The sequence below is a fragment of the Aulonocara sp. 'chitande type north' Nkhata Bay genome, linkage group LG22 (genome assembly GCF_057382095.1).
Source record: "Aulonocara sp. 'chitande type north' Nkhata Bay isolate Kocher_YH1m ecotype deep benthic linkage group LG22, A_spYH_male_GT1.1, whole genome shotgun sequence".
Lineage (NCBI taxonomy): Eukaryota > Metazoa > Chordata > Actinopteri > Cichliformes > Cichlidae > Aulonocara > Aulonocara sp. 'chitande type north' Nkhata Bay.
Window position 1 is genome coordinate 21,093,405 of NC_141364.1, and position 18,495 is coordinate 21,111,899.

Consider the following 18,495-nt stretch of genomic DNA (forward strand, 5'->3'; position numbering starts at 1 on the left):
CTGAGAGACTCGCACTAAGAAACTGCCCCGGTCTTTATTTATACTTCAGTGTGTGTGTGTGTGTGTGTGTGTGTGTGTGTGTGTGTGTGTGTGTGTGTGTGTGTGTGTGTGTGTGTGTTACTGCTGATCAAAGGGTCAAACATCCTTGGTCAGGAAGAGGGTAGCCTCCCCCTCACCCTAAATGGTTCACCCTAGATAACACGGTGAGGAAGTCCTGCAGTTAGGGCTGCTCAATTAATCGAATTTTAATCACGATTACGATCTGGGCTTTCAACGATCATTAAAAATGACTGAGCCGATTATTAGCCCCTCCCTCATTTATCCGCGACACCTTAAAGGCCGGTCCGTGAAAATATTGTCGGGCATAAACCGGTCCGTGGCGCAAAAAAGGGTGGAGACCGCTGATTAAGAGGACCCGAGGGAAGCTCGGAAAGCTAAGCAGAAGTTATTTGGAGAGTGACTGCCGTTGGTTGAAAAGAGAGTTAAAAAAAAAAAACTTCAGTGGTGTTGCACACCATTTTATATTATTATTTTAAAGTCATTGTTAACCCTTTAAAGCCGGTCAGAGCAGCACGCTCCGTTTTGCGTAACTATTTTTAAATCCCTGTAGAACCTGAACCGTGTAAGCTAGCGCAATAATTTGTTTTGCATATGAAACCAGAGGAGTTGTACTTACATCTGATGCCATCAGCTTGTCCTCGGTCACGGTTTCGTTCCACATATAGCTTTGCAAAAATTGCATAAAAAGCGCTTGCAGGAACAAAAACATAATATTCCAGAAACACGCTTTGCCGTTCCTATCAGCTGTTCGTAACACTTCCCACAGTAAAATGATGCACCTGCTGTTTTCTTTGCAAATTTGCATCATAGGATTGTTTTTTGTTTTTCCTGCAGTATATAAAAATTGCTGTATCTCCAAAATAAAACTATGAAGACACTCAAAATAAATTTCCTGTTGTTGTAAACTATTTTTTGCAACTTTATTGTATTTAAAGTTTTGAGGGATAAACCTCTTAAATTTCTCCAAGTAGAAATATATGTAAACAAAACAAAAGCGATTTTCAATTTTTTTTGTAGTTTATTGCACTTTTTTGCAATTTATGTAATTACTATGCACTTAATGCATACATATTATTAAAATATGGGCTATAACAGTTGTATTGATGTATAGCAACTTGAAATGCTCCCACAAATGGCACTACAGCATGTAAAAAAATAAAAATAAAAATAATATAAGCTCTGGTGGACTTGGTTCTATAGTAGGTCTTAAAGGGTTAAATAAATATCGTCAAATAATCGTGATCTCAATTTCAGTGAAAATAATCGTGATTATCATTTTTGCCATAATCGAGCAGCCCTACCTGCAGTTCATCTAAACAAAGAGCACTTAGACTAAAACAAACGTAACTACGTTAATCCTGCCATAAAACAATAAAACCAGGTACAAGCTCTCTCGTGCTCCCAGGACGTGGGGGTGCATTCCTGGGGTGCACCCCAAGCCTGTAGCCTGTTAGTGATCACACACAATTAATTATATGCCTCTAAGTATACATGGTTGAATATTTCCTAATACAAATAACTACATGCAGTATTCTACCATATGCAAACTTATATCACTAAAAGATTATACTGACTACTAAATACAATTTTCCATTGACACTGATCATCACTCTGTTTGGCCACAGATTCACTAGGTTGAGATTTGACTAGGTTCCTTCATATTTCCGACCTCTTATAACTTTGTTGTGCTCATGTTCTAAAAATGTGTTACGATATTGATACTTATAAGTTATACCTGTGAAGTAGGTAGAAGATAAGTAGATGGGCTGTTTGGCATGTGATGGCTTACACAATAAAATCATATTATTCTTTCTGATAGTATTAAAAACTTCAACTGTGACTGGAAAACTGAGCCAAACGTAGAAGTTATCATGCGCATAAACTGTGTGGAATGTCAGAGCAGCGCACAGAGGTAATACAACACTGCTATGATCGTTCTCCTTGTTTCTCCTAAAGTGATGTCATTTGGTGCTGCAGAAACACTCCACTGCATTCAGGATTGATCCTGGTGGCTATGCTAGCTGCAAGCAGCGTGTATACCGTATGTGTGTGCTCGGATGCGTGAGTGTGCTCGCGCTTGCTTCCTATTGAGCTGTTACAGGATATCTCCTGTTCCCTTGTAAAGGCCACTCAATTATTAGAGGATGCCACACTGCTCTCAGCCTAGACAGCCGGTAGGCATGCAGGGCCTCACTCAGCAGCACATTACTCCTATTATATCATATTCATAACTGGGTTAAACTGCAACTGAGGATTAAAAAAGAATGGACTATGTTGGAAATTGCAGAGGTGCATTAGTTAGTAATTTTGCTCATAAACATCAATAAAGTCCAGATTAAAGATTCACAGGACAGTATAGTTGCTGAGAGAACGCTAAAGAAAGAAATAAAAGAAGAGAAAATAGCCTCAGTGAAATTCAGCACAGGCTCCTTATTATTGTGAGGCTCCTTTGTGACTGATGTCCCAGGGGGTATGTGTGTTGTAGGACTATATGCAATTTATTATTTCTCATCCCTCTGCTCTCATCTCTCTCAGTGCAGACCTAGTCCGGCCTGCTGATCAGGAGCAGGCTGACATTGAGGCTTTCCCGAGAGACTCAGGGAAGCAAAGCAAAGCGGGAATATCAATGGCCACGTAACATTTCACTCTCTTTTTATTCCAAGCACACGAACGAAGATGAGGTCCTGATGCTGTTTGAGTAGACTAGCAACCCTATCTCCCCATTCAAATGTATATCGATTTATATTGATCCTGCATGTACCTGTTCCCTGTGGAGCATCTACTTCACATTCTTTAGTAAATGTATTGATAAACATAAAAGGAGAAAATTGTAAAAGGAATTCAAATTTCTGAGTTTTTTTTCCTCTTAAAGTAGTAAAAGATGACAAATTTGAATTGAAATACAGGAACAAAGTTATTGTACATTACATCTAAATTCAGCATACTGTTTAAATATTCAATATTTAATAACTTTTGACTTAAGCGAGCCATCACGTCTGACTCTGTCAGTGAATCCTATGACCCCGAGAGTTCGAGTTTGCCATTACGAGGCAGCGATTTAGCAGCTATCTTTGTGAGGGTAGATACAATTAATCTACATGGTCTCATTTTGTTGATGTCCTTGCACATAGATGCTTCTTTTGCTAGTAAAATTAATTTTATAATACCAACAACAATCGCCGGAAGTTTACAACTGTGAGCGGGAATATTGTGCATATAGTAAACAGCGTAAAAAAAAAGTGGCTTTGCAGAATAATTAAACGCATCCGTCAACAATTATGGCTTTTCTTTTAACGGATTACATGAAATTAGATCAAAGTGCGCCCTGTATGTAGCACACACGTAGCATATAGAAACCTCCACCCACACATGACAACGACTTAGGGAGGCAATTCTTCACTGCATGCTTCTTTTTATGTTATTTTCAAATTCTGATTTAAGAAGGAAGCAGCTGTTACACAACTCGCTCAATTTTGTTGTGAATTGCAGTGACTTGTGCCAGGTTTACAAAAAGAATTAATCCATGTGCAAGCACTGGTGAAAAGGCAAATTCTCCCTGTTTAAATTCTATGTATGCACGTGTGTGCTTGATCCTATAGGATAATACCTGGCTTGAGCCTTGTGTTTTTCCTGCTGTCACGATTCTGCGCTGTATGTACACACTCGTCTCGAGGGACTAAACTGTTCTGTGCGTGATCTCAGTCCTTCTGCTGAATCAGTAGCAGAGTCAACCGCAGCAGCAGGAGAGTGATCATCGAAGGCTCCATAGTATTGATTTGGAGAAGACGGCTGACATTAGCTGGGAGAGACCTCCAGAGCATAGAGTGCAGATAGCTGCAAGAACCAAGGAATGATGGACACTGGAATTCATGTGGGAGGGAAGTCGCAGCAGATTGTGATTGGTGGTTGACATGTCTGTGGGTTTAGGTCTGTTGCTCTTTTTTTATGTGGTCAGTGGTCATAGAGTTGGTATCAGTGTGTTTCCAAGTAATGGTGAGTAGCACAGCTTGAGGCTTGACAGTCACCTCAAACACAAATACTCAGAAGAGACAGCACGGAGGGGTTACGTGTATTTGTTTTGCCACTTTTAATGTGTGTGTGTGTGTGTGTGTGTGTGTGTGTGTGTGTGTGTGTGTGTGTGTGTGTGTGTGTGTGTGTGTGTGTGTGTGCATTCCCACCTCAAACCTCGAATTCTCACAGGATGTTACACCTGCAGCACACAGACTGACATCTCATTTGACCCCAGCACTCCTGTCACTGACAGTATTCTCACCTCAACAGACAAAGTGATACATGGCCGCCTCCACCATCTCACCTCAGAAAGACTTTTTTCACACACACATACATGTCTGGACACAGTGATTGCTCCATCAGCCACCACTGTGGCACAGCACTGAATTTCCTTTCAGTACTAGCCTAAAAATACCTGGCTGAGTCAATACAGTCTAGTGAGGTTGCCAAAACTTCATATTATCATGATACGTTGTAGAAAGACCCGAACAATAAGTTCATAATGCAGTCTTTATAGCGCAGACATTTACTGTATTACCAATTAAGATGATCAAAGTCTTTGTTCCTCTAAACATTTGGAATTCTCTGCATATTCTTGAGACATTGCATACACTTTAGAGGCGACAACTTGGGGGCTGTTAAAAACAACTACACACCATTTCACTGAGGTTTGTGATAGCTCCACTTTTGCTGATATGAAGGGCAATTATGGTGGTTATGCTAATGTTGAGTGAGAGCATGTGCAGCATGCAGCTACTCTAGAAACCTGGATGCATACACTTAGAGTCATTATGGGTTCAAGTCAAGTTCCCCTGTTTTCAACTCACATTGTCTGACCCTGTTTACACACCACAGTTATCTCAGTGTAATGCCTAATGAGCTGAACTGCATTACGCTGTACGATCCTCCTTAGGCTTCAGAAATAATTGCGTAGCATATTGTAGAAAAGTGCTGTGTGTGACAAAAGGAACTTGTTAGCCTTGACAAGTCAGATTGACACTGTGGTGTAAAATTAGCAGAGGATCTGTTTTACATTGCCAAGGTAAAAGTAGCGCTGGAGACGGTGTCCCAGGAGTATCTCAGACATGCATGCGTTATCGGGTGGGCACATGCATGCACATAGGCATGATGTGGCATCATTTTAAGTGCATACACATAGACATGCATGGATGTGCATACACACTCCTGCAAACATCAAAGATGCCACACAAAGACTCGGATTCAAACAGAGGGGTGGGATCTTGCACAGCTACTTCAAAGCTTTCCATCTTTTTGAGGCAAAATTGGCTCAGGCTTCCGTCCCCCACATTCCCCTCAGCTCTTTTTTAAATCTATCTATCTATCTATCTATCTATCTATCTATCTATCTATCTATCTATCTATCTATCTATCTATCTATCTATCTATCTATCTATCTATCTATCTATCTATCTATCTAATATAAAACCCAGTTAAATGCGTAATTAAGGACCTCTGTAAGCAGATGGTGGGCTGAATTAATTGAACAGTGTTGATGCATCAAGAGGGAGACAGAGATAAAGAAAGGATGGAGTGGGAAGAAGAATATAGAAGAAGAAAAAAGGGAAAATAAGGTGGAAGTCACAAAGACACAATTGGTTTGAATATGTCTTATGATACTGCCAAAAGTTGAATTTTGCTCCATCCTGTCTAAATTTGCCAGACACTCCCTGGCCTGAAACTGCTTATTTTATTCCTTTGAAGATGAAATCAGAAAGTTTCCATTGTTATTTTTAGCTATTGTCAGGTGGTTGTTCGACCAGTAAAAGCACACCTTGACAAAAATGCATTTCGGTCACGAACAGCTACAACAGCTTTTTTTTTCTTAGCCACAGATGAGATGCACTTAAAGAATCGTTTTTTAAACTGCTCTCTGAGCTCAGATTTGCACCACTGCTAAGTGAGTAAACACAGTTAAATCATTCTGCTGTGCTGACCCAATCTCGTTCCAAAGATATTAGTAAATGAATTGGCTGAAGGATAATTTTGTTTACTTCTATAAACAGATCAATTTTGGCCAGTTCTAATCAAATGAGATGCAGAGTGCAGGAGCCGAGACTTTTCCTGTCAACACTCCAGTATCAGGAAAGCACTGTGCATAAATTTAGTTGAAGTAAGCTTCTATTTTTTTCCCTTTTTTTTACTGCTTAGTTCAATTTATACCTTAGGCTGCAAGATCTTCATCAGCGGAGTATGTTTTAACAATTTAAAATGGTTATGGAATGATTTGAGTTAAATTAATGATGTTATATTCTTCTTCTTGTGTTTCCTTTTTTTTCCAGGGCCAAGTCATGTTTCGTAATGGAGAGAGAATGGGCACAATAAAATTCAACCAGTTTCAAGGTATGTGTGATATCACCACCTGTCTCTTTTTTTGTTTTGTTTTTTTACTATAAATTAGGCTCCTGGAGTGTGTGGAGCCTATCATAGCTGACACAGGCCAAAAGGGAAGAGTACACTTTGGAAAGGGGACCTGTCACAGGGCCACATAGAGAGGGAGAACGAGAGACAAAAACACACTGTCACATCCACTCATACAGCCAATTTAGAAATGCACGTATATTTTTTCGACTAGAGGAAACTTATGCAAGCAGGTCGAGAGCCTGCAAACTCCACACAGAAAAGAGCCCAGGCTGACCAGGATGTTGACAAAAGTAGCCTTCTTGGTGTGAAGCAGTGAGGGTGGCTCGGTATACGGGTTGTACAGAAGCCCCAAATGCAATTTCATTGTTCTCTGACAATGACAATAAATAAATAAATACTAAATAAGTGCAAGTGGCCCACTTTTTGCTGCTTTTGTGGTTCCATCGCTCGATTCCCTCCACAGGCATGGATGTGTTGGTGACAGAGAAGAAAACACTTTTAGAACCTTATTTCAATGCTACTAGCATAGCAATTAAGTATTTAATCATTTAAAATTTCACAACACAATATGTGTTATATGAGAAAAATACAGAACAAATTGATTTATATTTAACGCTCACTACATTTCCTGTGTCACACCCTCCTGTAGCCATCCACACTTATTCGTAACATGACTCCAGACTCTAGAAGTATATTGCTATCATTTGTTGAATGCGAATTACTCACATCTCTGTTCAATAAGAACTGAAGTTGTTTTGCTGTATTATCACAGCCATCTGGTTCCAATTAAAAGGCTGCCATTGTTCATACCATTGTCTATAGCTGCAGCAGACACCTATTCAGAAGAAAGAGAGGCTGAGAATATTTCCACGTTGGAAGTTAGATGCTTTGTTCACATATTTCTATTATTTTTCTGGAGAGAAAAATTTGCTGTAAGAACTGTTTTCCACAAAAATAGGCATGAATTGTTTAGAACATTTGTATTTCTGGTGTGGAAAGCTTCCACAGGACTATCTGTGTGGTCACATAAGACACATAAGATGAACAATAAATTGCAAAACCTTTAACTATGGCCTTTACTCCTCTGGTATTATAGGATTTGTGCACGGACATGTATATGAGAAGCATGCCTCGGTAGTCTTTGTCCTCATATGGCATCATCCTGAGGTTGTTTTGAGCCAATGGGGCCTGCTGAGTGGGAGAATAACCCAGAGATTGCATCTTGGTGCAGGGGATCCCCAGCTCCCAGGCTTCCCAGACTATATGTAGCACACTGCATGGCGCTGTTCAGTCCTCTCTGCCTCACCATCTTATCTTCCTGACTGCAGAGGGGCTTGATCCCTCTGGCGGTTTGCATCACACTCCTTGTGTGTGTGTGTTTCTATCCCTGACAGCAGAAGAAATATAAAAGGCAGTATATGAATGCACTTTCTGGTTTGTGTGCCTTTGTTGGTGATTGAGCGCAGACAGCTGTCCTAAAAAAGTGTATAGTTAGTATGTAATAGAGATGGTACGATACCACTTTTTTAAGTCCGATACCGATATCATAAATTTGGATATCGGCCGATACCGATATAAATCCGATATAGTGTGTTTTTTAATCAATAAAACGGTTTTTTTTAAATATCTTGCTGCATTTTGTATAAGTTCATACTAAAGTTTAAATAAACAACAACACTAAAGCTATTCTGCTATACCTGTATGCAAAAAATACACTGCACCCAAAATATTTCATAGTTCAGCAACACTGATCAATCTAATAAACTTAAACCTAGTCTATCCTCCCTATTCTGGTATTTTAAAGTGTACTTAGCAGAAATATTAAGCAACCAAACTAATAGGGTTGCAAACTCTCAGCAAAAAAAATAGGGAACCACCCCCCACCCTCCACCTCATGAAGCTTAATTGACGTAATCAACTTTAATTTGATGCAGTGTGAAAAAAAATGCACAGAAATAAATTATTTTTCAAGAAATATTAAATAGATTCAACATCTTTCTTCATCAAAATTGCAGACTGCACAGATGGTACCTTCCCAAAGGAAAAAGTACTATAGCTTACTAGGGTATATATATTAGACTTAATAGTTACTATATACAGTAATGGACTTCTATACATTTTACATCAGATTAAAACTTTGGGTGTAAGATTCAGGTAATTATTTATTAAAAGCTAGACATTTTAAATGAGAATAAGAAAGAAAAGTATGTCTTTGTGCCCCATTTTCCCCGTTCATGCCTTATCGGCCCCCCTGGCTAAACTTTTCTAGATCCGCCCCTGCACAGTTACCAGCTGTCAGCTACGTAGAAAAAGATCCTGGTGTAGAAAGTAATATTAAATAAATTCTAACAACAGCTTATCAAGCTTAAACGTGCTGCTGTTGTTCAGCTGCTGGTTTCCTCTTTCTGGTGCAACGTGGGCCAAAAACAAAGAAGAGAGACGGACTCGCGACAGAAAAGCCGATCAGCTGATCATTGATCAGTTTAACATTTGAAGTAGCAGCAGGAGAGGGAGGGAGAGAGAGAGGCAGTCGCTCCATGTATCGGTTGTTAAGCTTAACGCTGGAATGCTTTACAAACATTCAGAGATGAACTTACACACTTGCTTTACTTCTCTCTGGGATAACTTTCTCGGAGATGAAATGCTGGTTTGGTAGCGAGGCTACAAATACACACAACCGCTCTATCACGTGAGCACACTGCTCCAACGTGCTACGGTTATGAGGCAAGTTACGCCGTGTCGCAAGTTTTGTGAGGTGCTTTTTTGATATTTAATGGATCGGATTACATTTTTTTTATTTCTCTCCGATATCCGATCCAGTAATTTACATCAGTATCGGACTGATACTGATACGTAATATCGGATCGGTCCATCTCTAGTATGTTATAGGAAAAACTGCAGGAAAGTGTTATGTGCAAGTGCCCTATACCTGGGTTTAATTGGGTCTGAAAGTAACAAAGCAGTTTTTGTGATATTGACCACACTGCTTTGGGAGCTGCATGCAAGGAATCAAACTGATTCAAAATCATAGTAACTAGGAGTCAGCCTTTTATACACCTATAAATTCACTTAGCACAGCAAAATTCACTTAAATCATCAAACAATTATAAATAAGGATTAAATAAATACATCTAATAAAACTAACACAAAGAAAGTGTTTTTAAATGAACAGAAGATTCGTCTAACCATTTGGGGCATCACAGCTTACTTGGAAAAAAACTCGAATAGTGTTAAAAATATCCCTTGAAAAAGCAGTGGTGGTATATGATAATACAGCCTGTGACTTATGAACTAATTTCCCCAACATTTACGATGTAATTTATCTGAATTTGGAGTTGAGAAACAATTGATGCTGCACTTTTATGAGGAGAGTGTTTACCCTCCTTGTACAGCAGATTCCCAGTAATATTAGGATCCTCTGTAATACAGTCCATACCCCTAACAGTAATGTGTAATTACAATGTAAAAAGTGTGTGTGTGTGTGTGTGTGTGTGTGTGTGTGTGTGTGTGTGTGTGTGTGTGTGTGTTGGTGGGTGGGAGAGTGAAGAAGCAAGGTGAACTCATTACTAAAAAAAAAGTACACACAGTATAATTTTTGTCTTCTTTCTTTTAAAGGTACAGTGTGTAAAATCTCACCACTAAATGTCAGTAGATTGCAGATCGCAGTCAGTTCAGTTTGCTTACTGCTCCATAATTCAAGAGAGTAATCCTCGCTGCGGTGACCGCCGACAAACAAAATATTTAAGGATCAAAGTTTTCTGAGTTATAAACTGTAACTTTCTCTTATGAAAACGGTAGTTATGAATTGGATTGTTAGGAAGTGAAATCTGTTTTCGGTCACAAAAAGGAACCTTTCTAATGGTACCAGTAAGGCTGGTAAAATGAATTATAGTAATATGCCTGTGATTATGCTTTTGTCATCCAAAAGAGAAACTTTTTTTGTCTCTTTCATTTGCATTTTTGCTTCTTTGGTGAAGATAAATGTAGGTATGATCCTTCATATCTTGTATCTGAAGGTGCGGTGGTGGATTAAAATTTGAGTTTGGCTTACAAGTCCCTTGTCCTCTACTTTGGTGTGTATGGGGTTGGTTTATAGCCACATGCATAAAACGTGATTAGGTGAAACACTGGTGTCTATCTTGGTCACCGTATTCAAGATGGTGGGCCGACATAGCTGCCTCCACAAATCTGTGCCCCCTGCTTTGTATTATTAATGGATTAATTATAAGTTTGTAAGAACATATCAATTTGTTAGAAAATATAAGCAAGAGTTTAAATAACATAGCAGTACAGTAAAACCCCAAACCACAATGACAAATAGCAACATTAAAAATACAGGACTGGCAACATATTTCTATGCATATTCAAAATTTCTGATATGCAGAATTCCTAACCCCTTCTGTGTTTATCTATCACCCTTGTTCCTCACCTTGTTTTCCGTGTCTCTCCTGCTTTCCTCCATCAAGTCATTTCCTTATATTCGCATCTCTCACTATCTTCTCTTGGTCTTATGATACTGTATTTCCTCCACCCCTCTTAACCTTCACCAATCACCTCTTCCTCACTTGTCAGGGTTCGTAACTGTGTTACCCTTTTGTCACACCAGGCATGCAGGGACAGCCCCAGCTTGAATATTTCAAAAGGGAGCAATCCCCAACATGACCCTATCATCTGTTTTCTCCTCTGATCCTCCATTTTCCCCTGTCAGGCTTTCTTAGTCAGGGGCCTCGACGGCTTTTATTCCCACTCTCTCATGGGAATAAGAGATCCCTCTCTACTAGAGGTCTTGATCTCAGTTGCTGTACTTCTGAGTACAGATTTTGAATCAACATGGTAGATAAGGAACCATTATTTTCTTTTTCTGTAGAAAATGTCACACATATATATATATATGTGTGTGTAAGTTTTCTGCACTATACTAGAGGGACTGTTCTTCAAAACATATTCCCTCATTTGGTGGTTTGAAAAGTGAAGTCTAACATGTTGCTCCAAAGTCTCCCACATGTGTTTAAATCTCGATCTGACTGCGAGGTCATAGAGTATGATTCACATCATTTATTCATTCTTACCCCACTTTTTAGTGACCTCTCCAGCGCTTTGGATCAAAACATTCATCCTTACAGCGAACCAGGATAGAAATGTTTCGTTACAGGATAAAAGTGATCACTTGGAAAAACTTTGTATTGAATTGGCGACAAATGGATTTAAACAAAACCAGAAAATGTCCCCCACAACAGAGCCACCATATCATATCAGTGTAAGGGGATGCATTTGGATTTCTGAATTTCTTGCTTTTCCATCATGTCTTGCGGGAATTTAGAATAAGAACAACCTGCTACTGTCAGCGTACCTCCAGGTAATAGTGTTTTAGCATAACTTTCAACTAAAATAGCTCTTAAGACTACTGTATCACCAGTGTTTTGAAGGAATCAGGAATTTTCTATTTTTTTCTGTTTGAATTTAACAGATCAGACATGACAAAAATACAGTTAACATGATTAAAGGCAGTCTAAAGTGAAGCTCACACAAAAACAAGCCCAAACAACCTTGATTACATTTACAAACACTGCTACAAAAATGGGTCAGACTGTGTTCATAAAAAGCGGTCTGATCCTTGGTAATCAGCAGAGAGAGTTATAGTAAAAGAGTACCGGCAATTTCCATTTTGTAATTTTCAAACCAGCATGAGGATCGTCTGTGATTATGATGCTGGTGCATCAGTGGGGGGAAAAGTATTTTTCATAATGCTAAACTGAACATTTTTTAAGGGTAAGTTTCAGAAAGGCTTTTTAAAAAATCATGTTATCATGCCAGTTATATCTTGGACCTTCAGGCAATAGATTCCAGCAGAGAGGCCCTGACTCGAAAATGCTTTAAATTTGTCCAGCCTTTAAACCTTTAATGCTAATTGCCAGCTCGTTATTGATTCTTGGACTCTAGTTGAACTTCTTTACATAATTCACAGTTCATAATAATCTTTATTTATTTCTAGGTGCGACCCCTCAGTTCATTCATTGTCTGAAACAAGCTGTTTTATCTCTTCTCCATTAAAACCAGCTGTCTTCAGATTGGCTGCTCTTTGCAAACAGAAGGTTTAAACCTCAGGTGGGCGGGGCTTCTGCATTTACTAGTTAAAGGGAGGACTCTTAGGCACATTTAGGTACTGATCTTTGGCACTGATACTTGGTATTGTACTAAGAAATGAACTCACTAAATAATAAACTTGCTTATTCTTAAGCAATTATATTCTTCTTAACTCATATTTCAAAGAATCCTAGGAGAGATAATCCCCTTGTTATTATGGTCCATATCATTCTTATACCAGAGATCTCATACCACAAGTACACAAGCTATTTGTTTTTCTTTTGAGCACTGTTGGTTATGAATGGAGTGTCTGTACAGACCGCCTTCAGCAGGTTCTCCTGCAAATCTTTAGTGATTCAGTTTCTACTCATCTCTTGTTTTCTAACATCTAGAATTTTTCTTTCTTTCACATCCATGAAAACCTGCTCCCTGAATTTGAACTGATTTTGCCAGCTGGTGTCTCCTGGAACTTGAAGTGTCTTGGTAGTCCCACTTTAAACCATTGCCTTTTTTGTGTAATAAAAAGAGTCCTCGTCAGCTTTTGAGACACCTTGAACACCTGTAACACTGAATGCTGGATGACTGTTTAAGTTTAAGTGCTTTCTTATGGATTTCTTCAAAGTTAAATTGTAACAATTTGTTATTCTAACATACTCCAAGGTAATTAGAACAATTATACTCAGGAGATGGACGGTAATGATATGGCTGTAATGGGGAAAAAAGCATAAAAATGAAAGAATATTAACTATGCAGGTGTTAATAATTTTGATATTCATTTTCATTTTTATTATTATCGAACTTCTACATTTTAATGACATTTTCACTGACTTTTCAATTGTGTTATGTTGACTAATCAAACAAAAGACAATTAAATGTCAGGCCACAGACTGAGCGACAGGTTGAATTTAACATCCTGCTGCAGCCATCCGTATTCCTCTGGGGACAGAATGCTGCGATAGCATTGCAGCCTTTGAAAGGAGGAATGCTGATATATAGTCCCTTCTGCTGTTTAGGACGCAGTCAAGAGAAATTAGTCAGTGGCCCTGAGTCACTGTGAGAGGGTTGAGAAATGCAAATCTTATTGCCTAAGCACATTTACTGCACTGTAAAATTGTCAAATAGTCATTTTCAACAATCGCTGATGGGTTGATGGGAAAACTTCAGGTCACTTGAGGTCATTTAGAGAGAAAAAAGAGCCCTGTGATGCTGCAGTAGGTGATGTTTGTCATTTTCCATTCAAGGGCATTGCTGCGGAAGAGTTCAGTGGGCCTGCAAAAGAGTGATAGCAGCGAGGATCAGAGAGATTTGACATCTGCAGCACGAGAAATTGCGGGTTGTTTGTAGTACTTACAAAGAAAAAAAAAGATCTGGATAATCTGTCCCCTCTCTCTGTCCCCCTTGTGTAATCTGAGTAATCTTTATGAGTGAGTACCCAGGTCTGTCTGACAAGGTTACGCTTCCTCCTGTATTACACCTGAGAGACTCATCGTTGCTTCTAAAAGAAAAAACTGTAAACTCTGAAATAGCTTTGTTTGAGCACAGCTCCGGAGAGGCTGATGGTGTTTATGGGGTGGGGTTACTGCAGTTTGCTATCCCCTGAATGTAATCAGAAAACACTACAGCAACCTGATAGTGTAATAAAAAAATATATAATTATTGTTTGCTCTAAAATAAGTAAGAGATAGACGTAACTACCCTTTGAAGTATGCTTTTTGCTGCATTTGTCAGGTTTTTATTTCTTTGTTTGCTGACTGGATTCTACAGTATCTGCTTTCCGTTAAACTCCTGGTTTCACTGACATATAATACACAAGGAATTAAAACTATATAAAACAATAAGATCACTTTCTGGCCATTTTAGGGTGAAAATGAAAGCTGCCGTTTGAGAATTTTAAATGTAGGTAATCATGCTGAGTGTCTTAAAATTTAGTGTTATGGATATTTTGTTAAATCACTAATGGCCCTTGGAAAATCTTGGGGCTTAAAGCTCTCTTTGAGGTTGTATTACTGTGTGTAGCGATAGAGCTTAAAGCTGGGTTATTCACTATGTCAGATTAATGTGTGAATTTTATTTGTTCCTCTATCTCATTTTCTCCAAATGTGAAACACTTGGTCCAACATTTTATAAACCCAGCATGGTGCTTCTTATAATTAAAGAACCCATCCAGACGTCTGCAAAGATCTATAAAATATCCTACTTGCACTAATAATTTGTCTCTTTTTTTGTTCATAAATGAGTCCGATTTAAAAAATGAAATGTCGTCCTACCTCTGTAGATGAATGAAAACTGATATGTGTCACTGCATTCAGCTAACTTTAGCTACTGGATTCTCAGTGTATGTAAAAAGCAAGATTCAAGTTTCCATATCAGACTTCACTGAAGTTGTCTGTTGAAGCAGGCCTTCCACACTACTGCTTCTTCTTTCAGGCACAATAAATCAAAGACACGGAGACATGACTCTCAAAGAATGCTGAATTGAAAAGTGTGTCTGCAGCAGCAAAGGCATGCAGTTTTTATGTTCTGCTGACCATTGAAATTACAGTGACTTTAACTAATGCTCCACAATAACTGCCCAAAAAAGTGGCATTTCACATTGGTGCCAAGTTTCCGGAACTGAAGAATAAATCATTTGGCACAGTAAAGGTCAAACATCAAACAAAAGTAAAACTCACCAAAACACAGTTCTGATGGATTTTAACATGACTACCTGAATGATTACACATTAATTGATCTAACCAATTAAGATAAGATAAGATAAGATAAGATAAGATAAGATAAGATAGAACTTTATTAATCCCTCGGGTGGGTTCCTCTGGGAAATTCGACTTCCAAAAAAAGCACAGCAACGACCAAAGTTACAGTTACAGAACTGTTATATATATATATATATACACACACACACACACACACACACACACACACACACACACACACACACACACACACACACACACACACACACACATATATAAATACAGAGACAAATATAAATAAAATATACAAAGGGGATAAATAGAATAAATAGGAATAAAAAATACAAGTGAATTGCACATTTCAAGTATTGAGTCTATTGCACTGTTGACTATTTACAAAAAGTATTGCACAAGGTATTGTACAGTGAGGTGCAGAGGCACTACAGCTTAGTTGTTCCCCCCTCCTTTGTCCTCCTGTTTCCCCTCCCTCTCCCCTCCAGAGAGGAGTTAAACAGTCTGATGGCGTGTGGGACAAAGGAGTTAATGTCATACTAACAATATGTCTGGAGGGATGGTGATGCCAGTTTGCCTGCTGAGTTAGTCAGAAGGTCATGGATGAATTGCTGTGATATCTGAACATCTACTTGATGTATTGGAACGAAACAAAAAATAATGAAAAGATTCCCACAGAGCCTCAGTGACTTTGACCTCCAGGTGACTTTTATTAGACCAAAACAGTGAGAATGAAATTAAGGGTTTCTAGTGAAATGTCTCTACTACTTCTAGATGGAACGCAGATGTATTTAACACAGACATTCATTTTCCATTCGTGGTCTTTGCATTTGAGTGAATGTCTCCTTTACTTTTGCACCATCATTGGGCCATGTAATGTTTTGGTTTCCTGAGCAATTATTAGTTCTCTTATCAGTCTCAGCTGTAAATTTTACAGTGCTAAATAGAAAGCCTTAGCACATTGTCAAGCTAAACTAAGACTGTTAACATGAGTAAAATTGACACGGGTGGGAGACGCCGAGATACGGATTTCAGGCGTGGAAGACACGGCAGGTGTATTGCAGGCGAAAGTGGCTCGACTCGAAAAACAAGTAACTGACATGGCAGACCACATGGACGATTTAGAGAACCGCAGCCGCAGATGTAACCTTCGCCTGGTCGGGCTTCCCGAGGGCACGGAGGGAAATGATGTTGTCGCCTTCATGGAGTCATGGCTCCCCTCCTATCTCGAGCTCACAACTAAAAATGGGAAGATCAAACTAGACCGCGCTCACCGCTCTCTAGCACCGAGGCCGGGCCCCAGCCAGCGCGCCAGACCCATCATTATGAAGCTTCACAACTTTGCTGATAAACAACGTGTGATGGCCGCAGCTCGGCGCCTGGCTACGCAGCCGAACCAACCAACAAGTCGGATCAAAGTCTCCTTCTTTAATGATTATTCAGCGGCGGTAGCCAAGAAACGCAAGGCTTTCGACGAGGTGAAAAGCTGCCTGAGGAAGAAGAATGTGGATTATGCGCTTCTCTACCCCGCCACACTGAGGCTGTTTGCCAACGGCAAAGAGAAGAGATTTAACACACCGGAGGCAGCTGCGTCCTACGCGGACTCGCTGCCCTGAATCCCCGTAACCACCGGAGTACTCCTTTTCTTCACACTATGCCTTAATTAACCGGTGTGAGTACTTGCCGAATCTAGGCGTATGTGACTCTTTTTTTTCGTCCTCGCTGCTTATAAGCGACCAGGTGAAATCTTCCACCCCATCGGGCACCGGACGGACTGTGTTTTCGTCTATGGGTAGGCGTGAGTTACGCGCGTGCAATGCCCTTCGGCTTTCCCGACGGGCAGGAGGAGATTGGTTTTTCCCTACATGTTTAGTAGGGCTGTTGCCAAATCACTGTTCTTTGAATGTTCCGTCACACAGCTCTTTCATGCCTTTTTTATTTTTATTTTATTTATTTATTTTTTCAACCAGGGTGTGGTGAACCCTTTGGCTCAATATGCTTTGTGTGATACATGAATAAGTCTAATAATGAGTAGGCTGCGAATATGCACCTGGAATGTACGAGGGGTTCACAGCCCTATTAAGAGGAGGAAGATATTTACTTGTCTAAGAAAGGACGGTGTAGATGTTGCTATGTTACAAGAGACACATCTTGATAATAATGAACACTTGAAGTTGCAACAAGGATTATATGGACAAGTGTTTTTTTCATCCTTCACTACAAGAAGTAGAGGAGTGGCAGTGTTGATTAGGAAAAATGTACCTTTTGTAGTAACTGATTGCGTTAAGGATCTGAAGGGCCGCTACGTGATAGTCAAAGGGATTTTGCAAGGCCAAAATATCTTATTACTGAATGTTTATTTTCCACCTGCCCACCCAACTACCTTTCTTACCAAAATGTTTCTGGAATTAGCCCCATTTCTTCCTAACTCTACCGTTATTATTGGTGGTGATTTCAACTTAATGTTAAATCCGCTTATGGACAGATTTCCACACAGCATTGCAACTCCTTCTCCTCAGGCCAAAGCGCTTCATGCTCTATGCGACGAGTTTGGACTTGTGGATGCTTGGAGATATACTCACCCCTCCGATAAGCAATACACATTTTTTTCGGCTCCGCATAGGTCCCAAACTAGAATTGATTACTTTTTTCTCCCGAAAACTGACTTAGGTTCAGTAGTATCGTGCGACATAACAAGTATAATCATCTCAGATCACGCTAGGGTAATCATGGATCTCGATCTTAAAGCTGCGCTTCATAGGTCCCGCCACTGGAGGCTTAATACCATTATTCTTAAGGATGAGGAATTTACCTCTCACTTCTCTGCAGAATTTAAAGCGTTTTTGGATAACAACACCCCCTCAGCTACTACTGCCTCTGTTTTGTGGGAAATATGCAAAGCTTATGCGAGGGGCCTAATTATTTCGTATTCTGCGACAAAGAAGCGACAACGGATGGAGGAACAAAAATCTTTAGAGAGCGAATTGATGGATAAGGAGAAAACATATATTGCCTCCCCATCACCACCATTATGGCAAGAAATAACCGCACTCAGGTCAGCGCTGAATTGCCTTCTTACCAGAGATGCAGAGAAGAAACTTAAATACACCAGACAGAGGTTCTACGAGCATGGAGATAAGGCCGGTAAATGTCTGGCGTACTATGTTAAGAAGTGCGCAGAATCGAATACCATTGCAGCGATATCTGATGAAGGTGGCCACAAGATATATGAAAACAAACTGATAAATGACTG

The 18,495-nt window shown here is 39.6% G+C and overlaps 1 protein-coding gene across 1 annotated transcript in view; it reads left to right on the forward strand.

The window, feature by feature from the left end:
* The window catches only part of gabbr2 (gamma-aminobutyric acid (GABA) B receptor, 2), a 212,175-nt gene that overhangs the window by 131,044 nt on the left and 62,636 nt on the right, over nucleotides 1–18,495 (forward strand). The window contains exon 8 of the mRNA XM_086280435.1: nucleotides 6,372–6,432. Within this exon, the coding sequence (XP_086136561.1) occupies nucleotides 6,372–6,432 (61 nt within the window). The remainder of the gene's footprint in view (nucleotides 1–6,371; nucleotides 6,433–18,495) is intronic.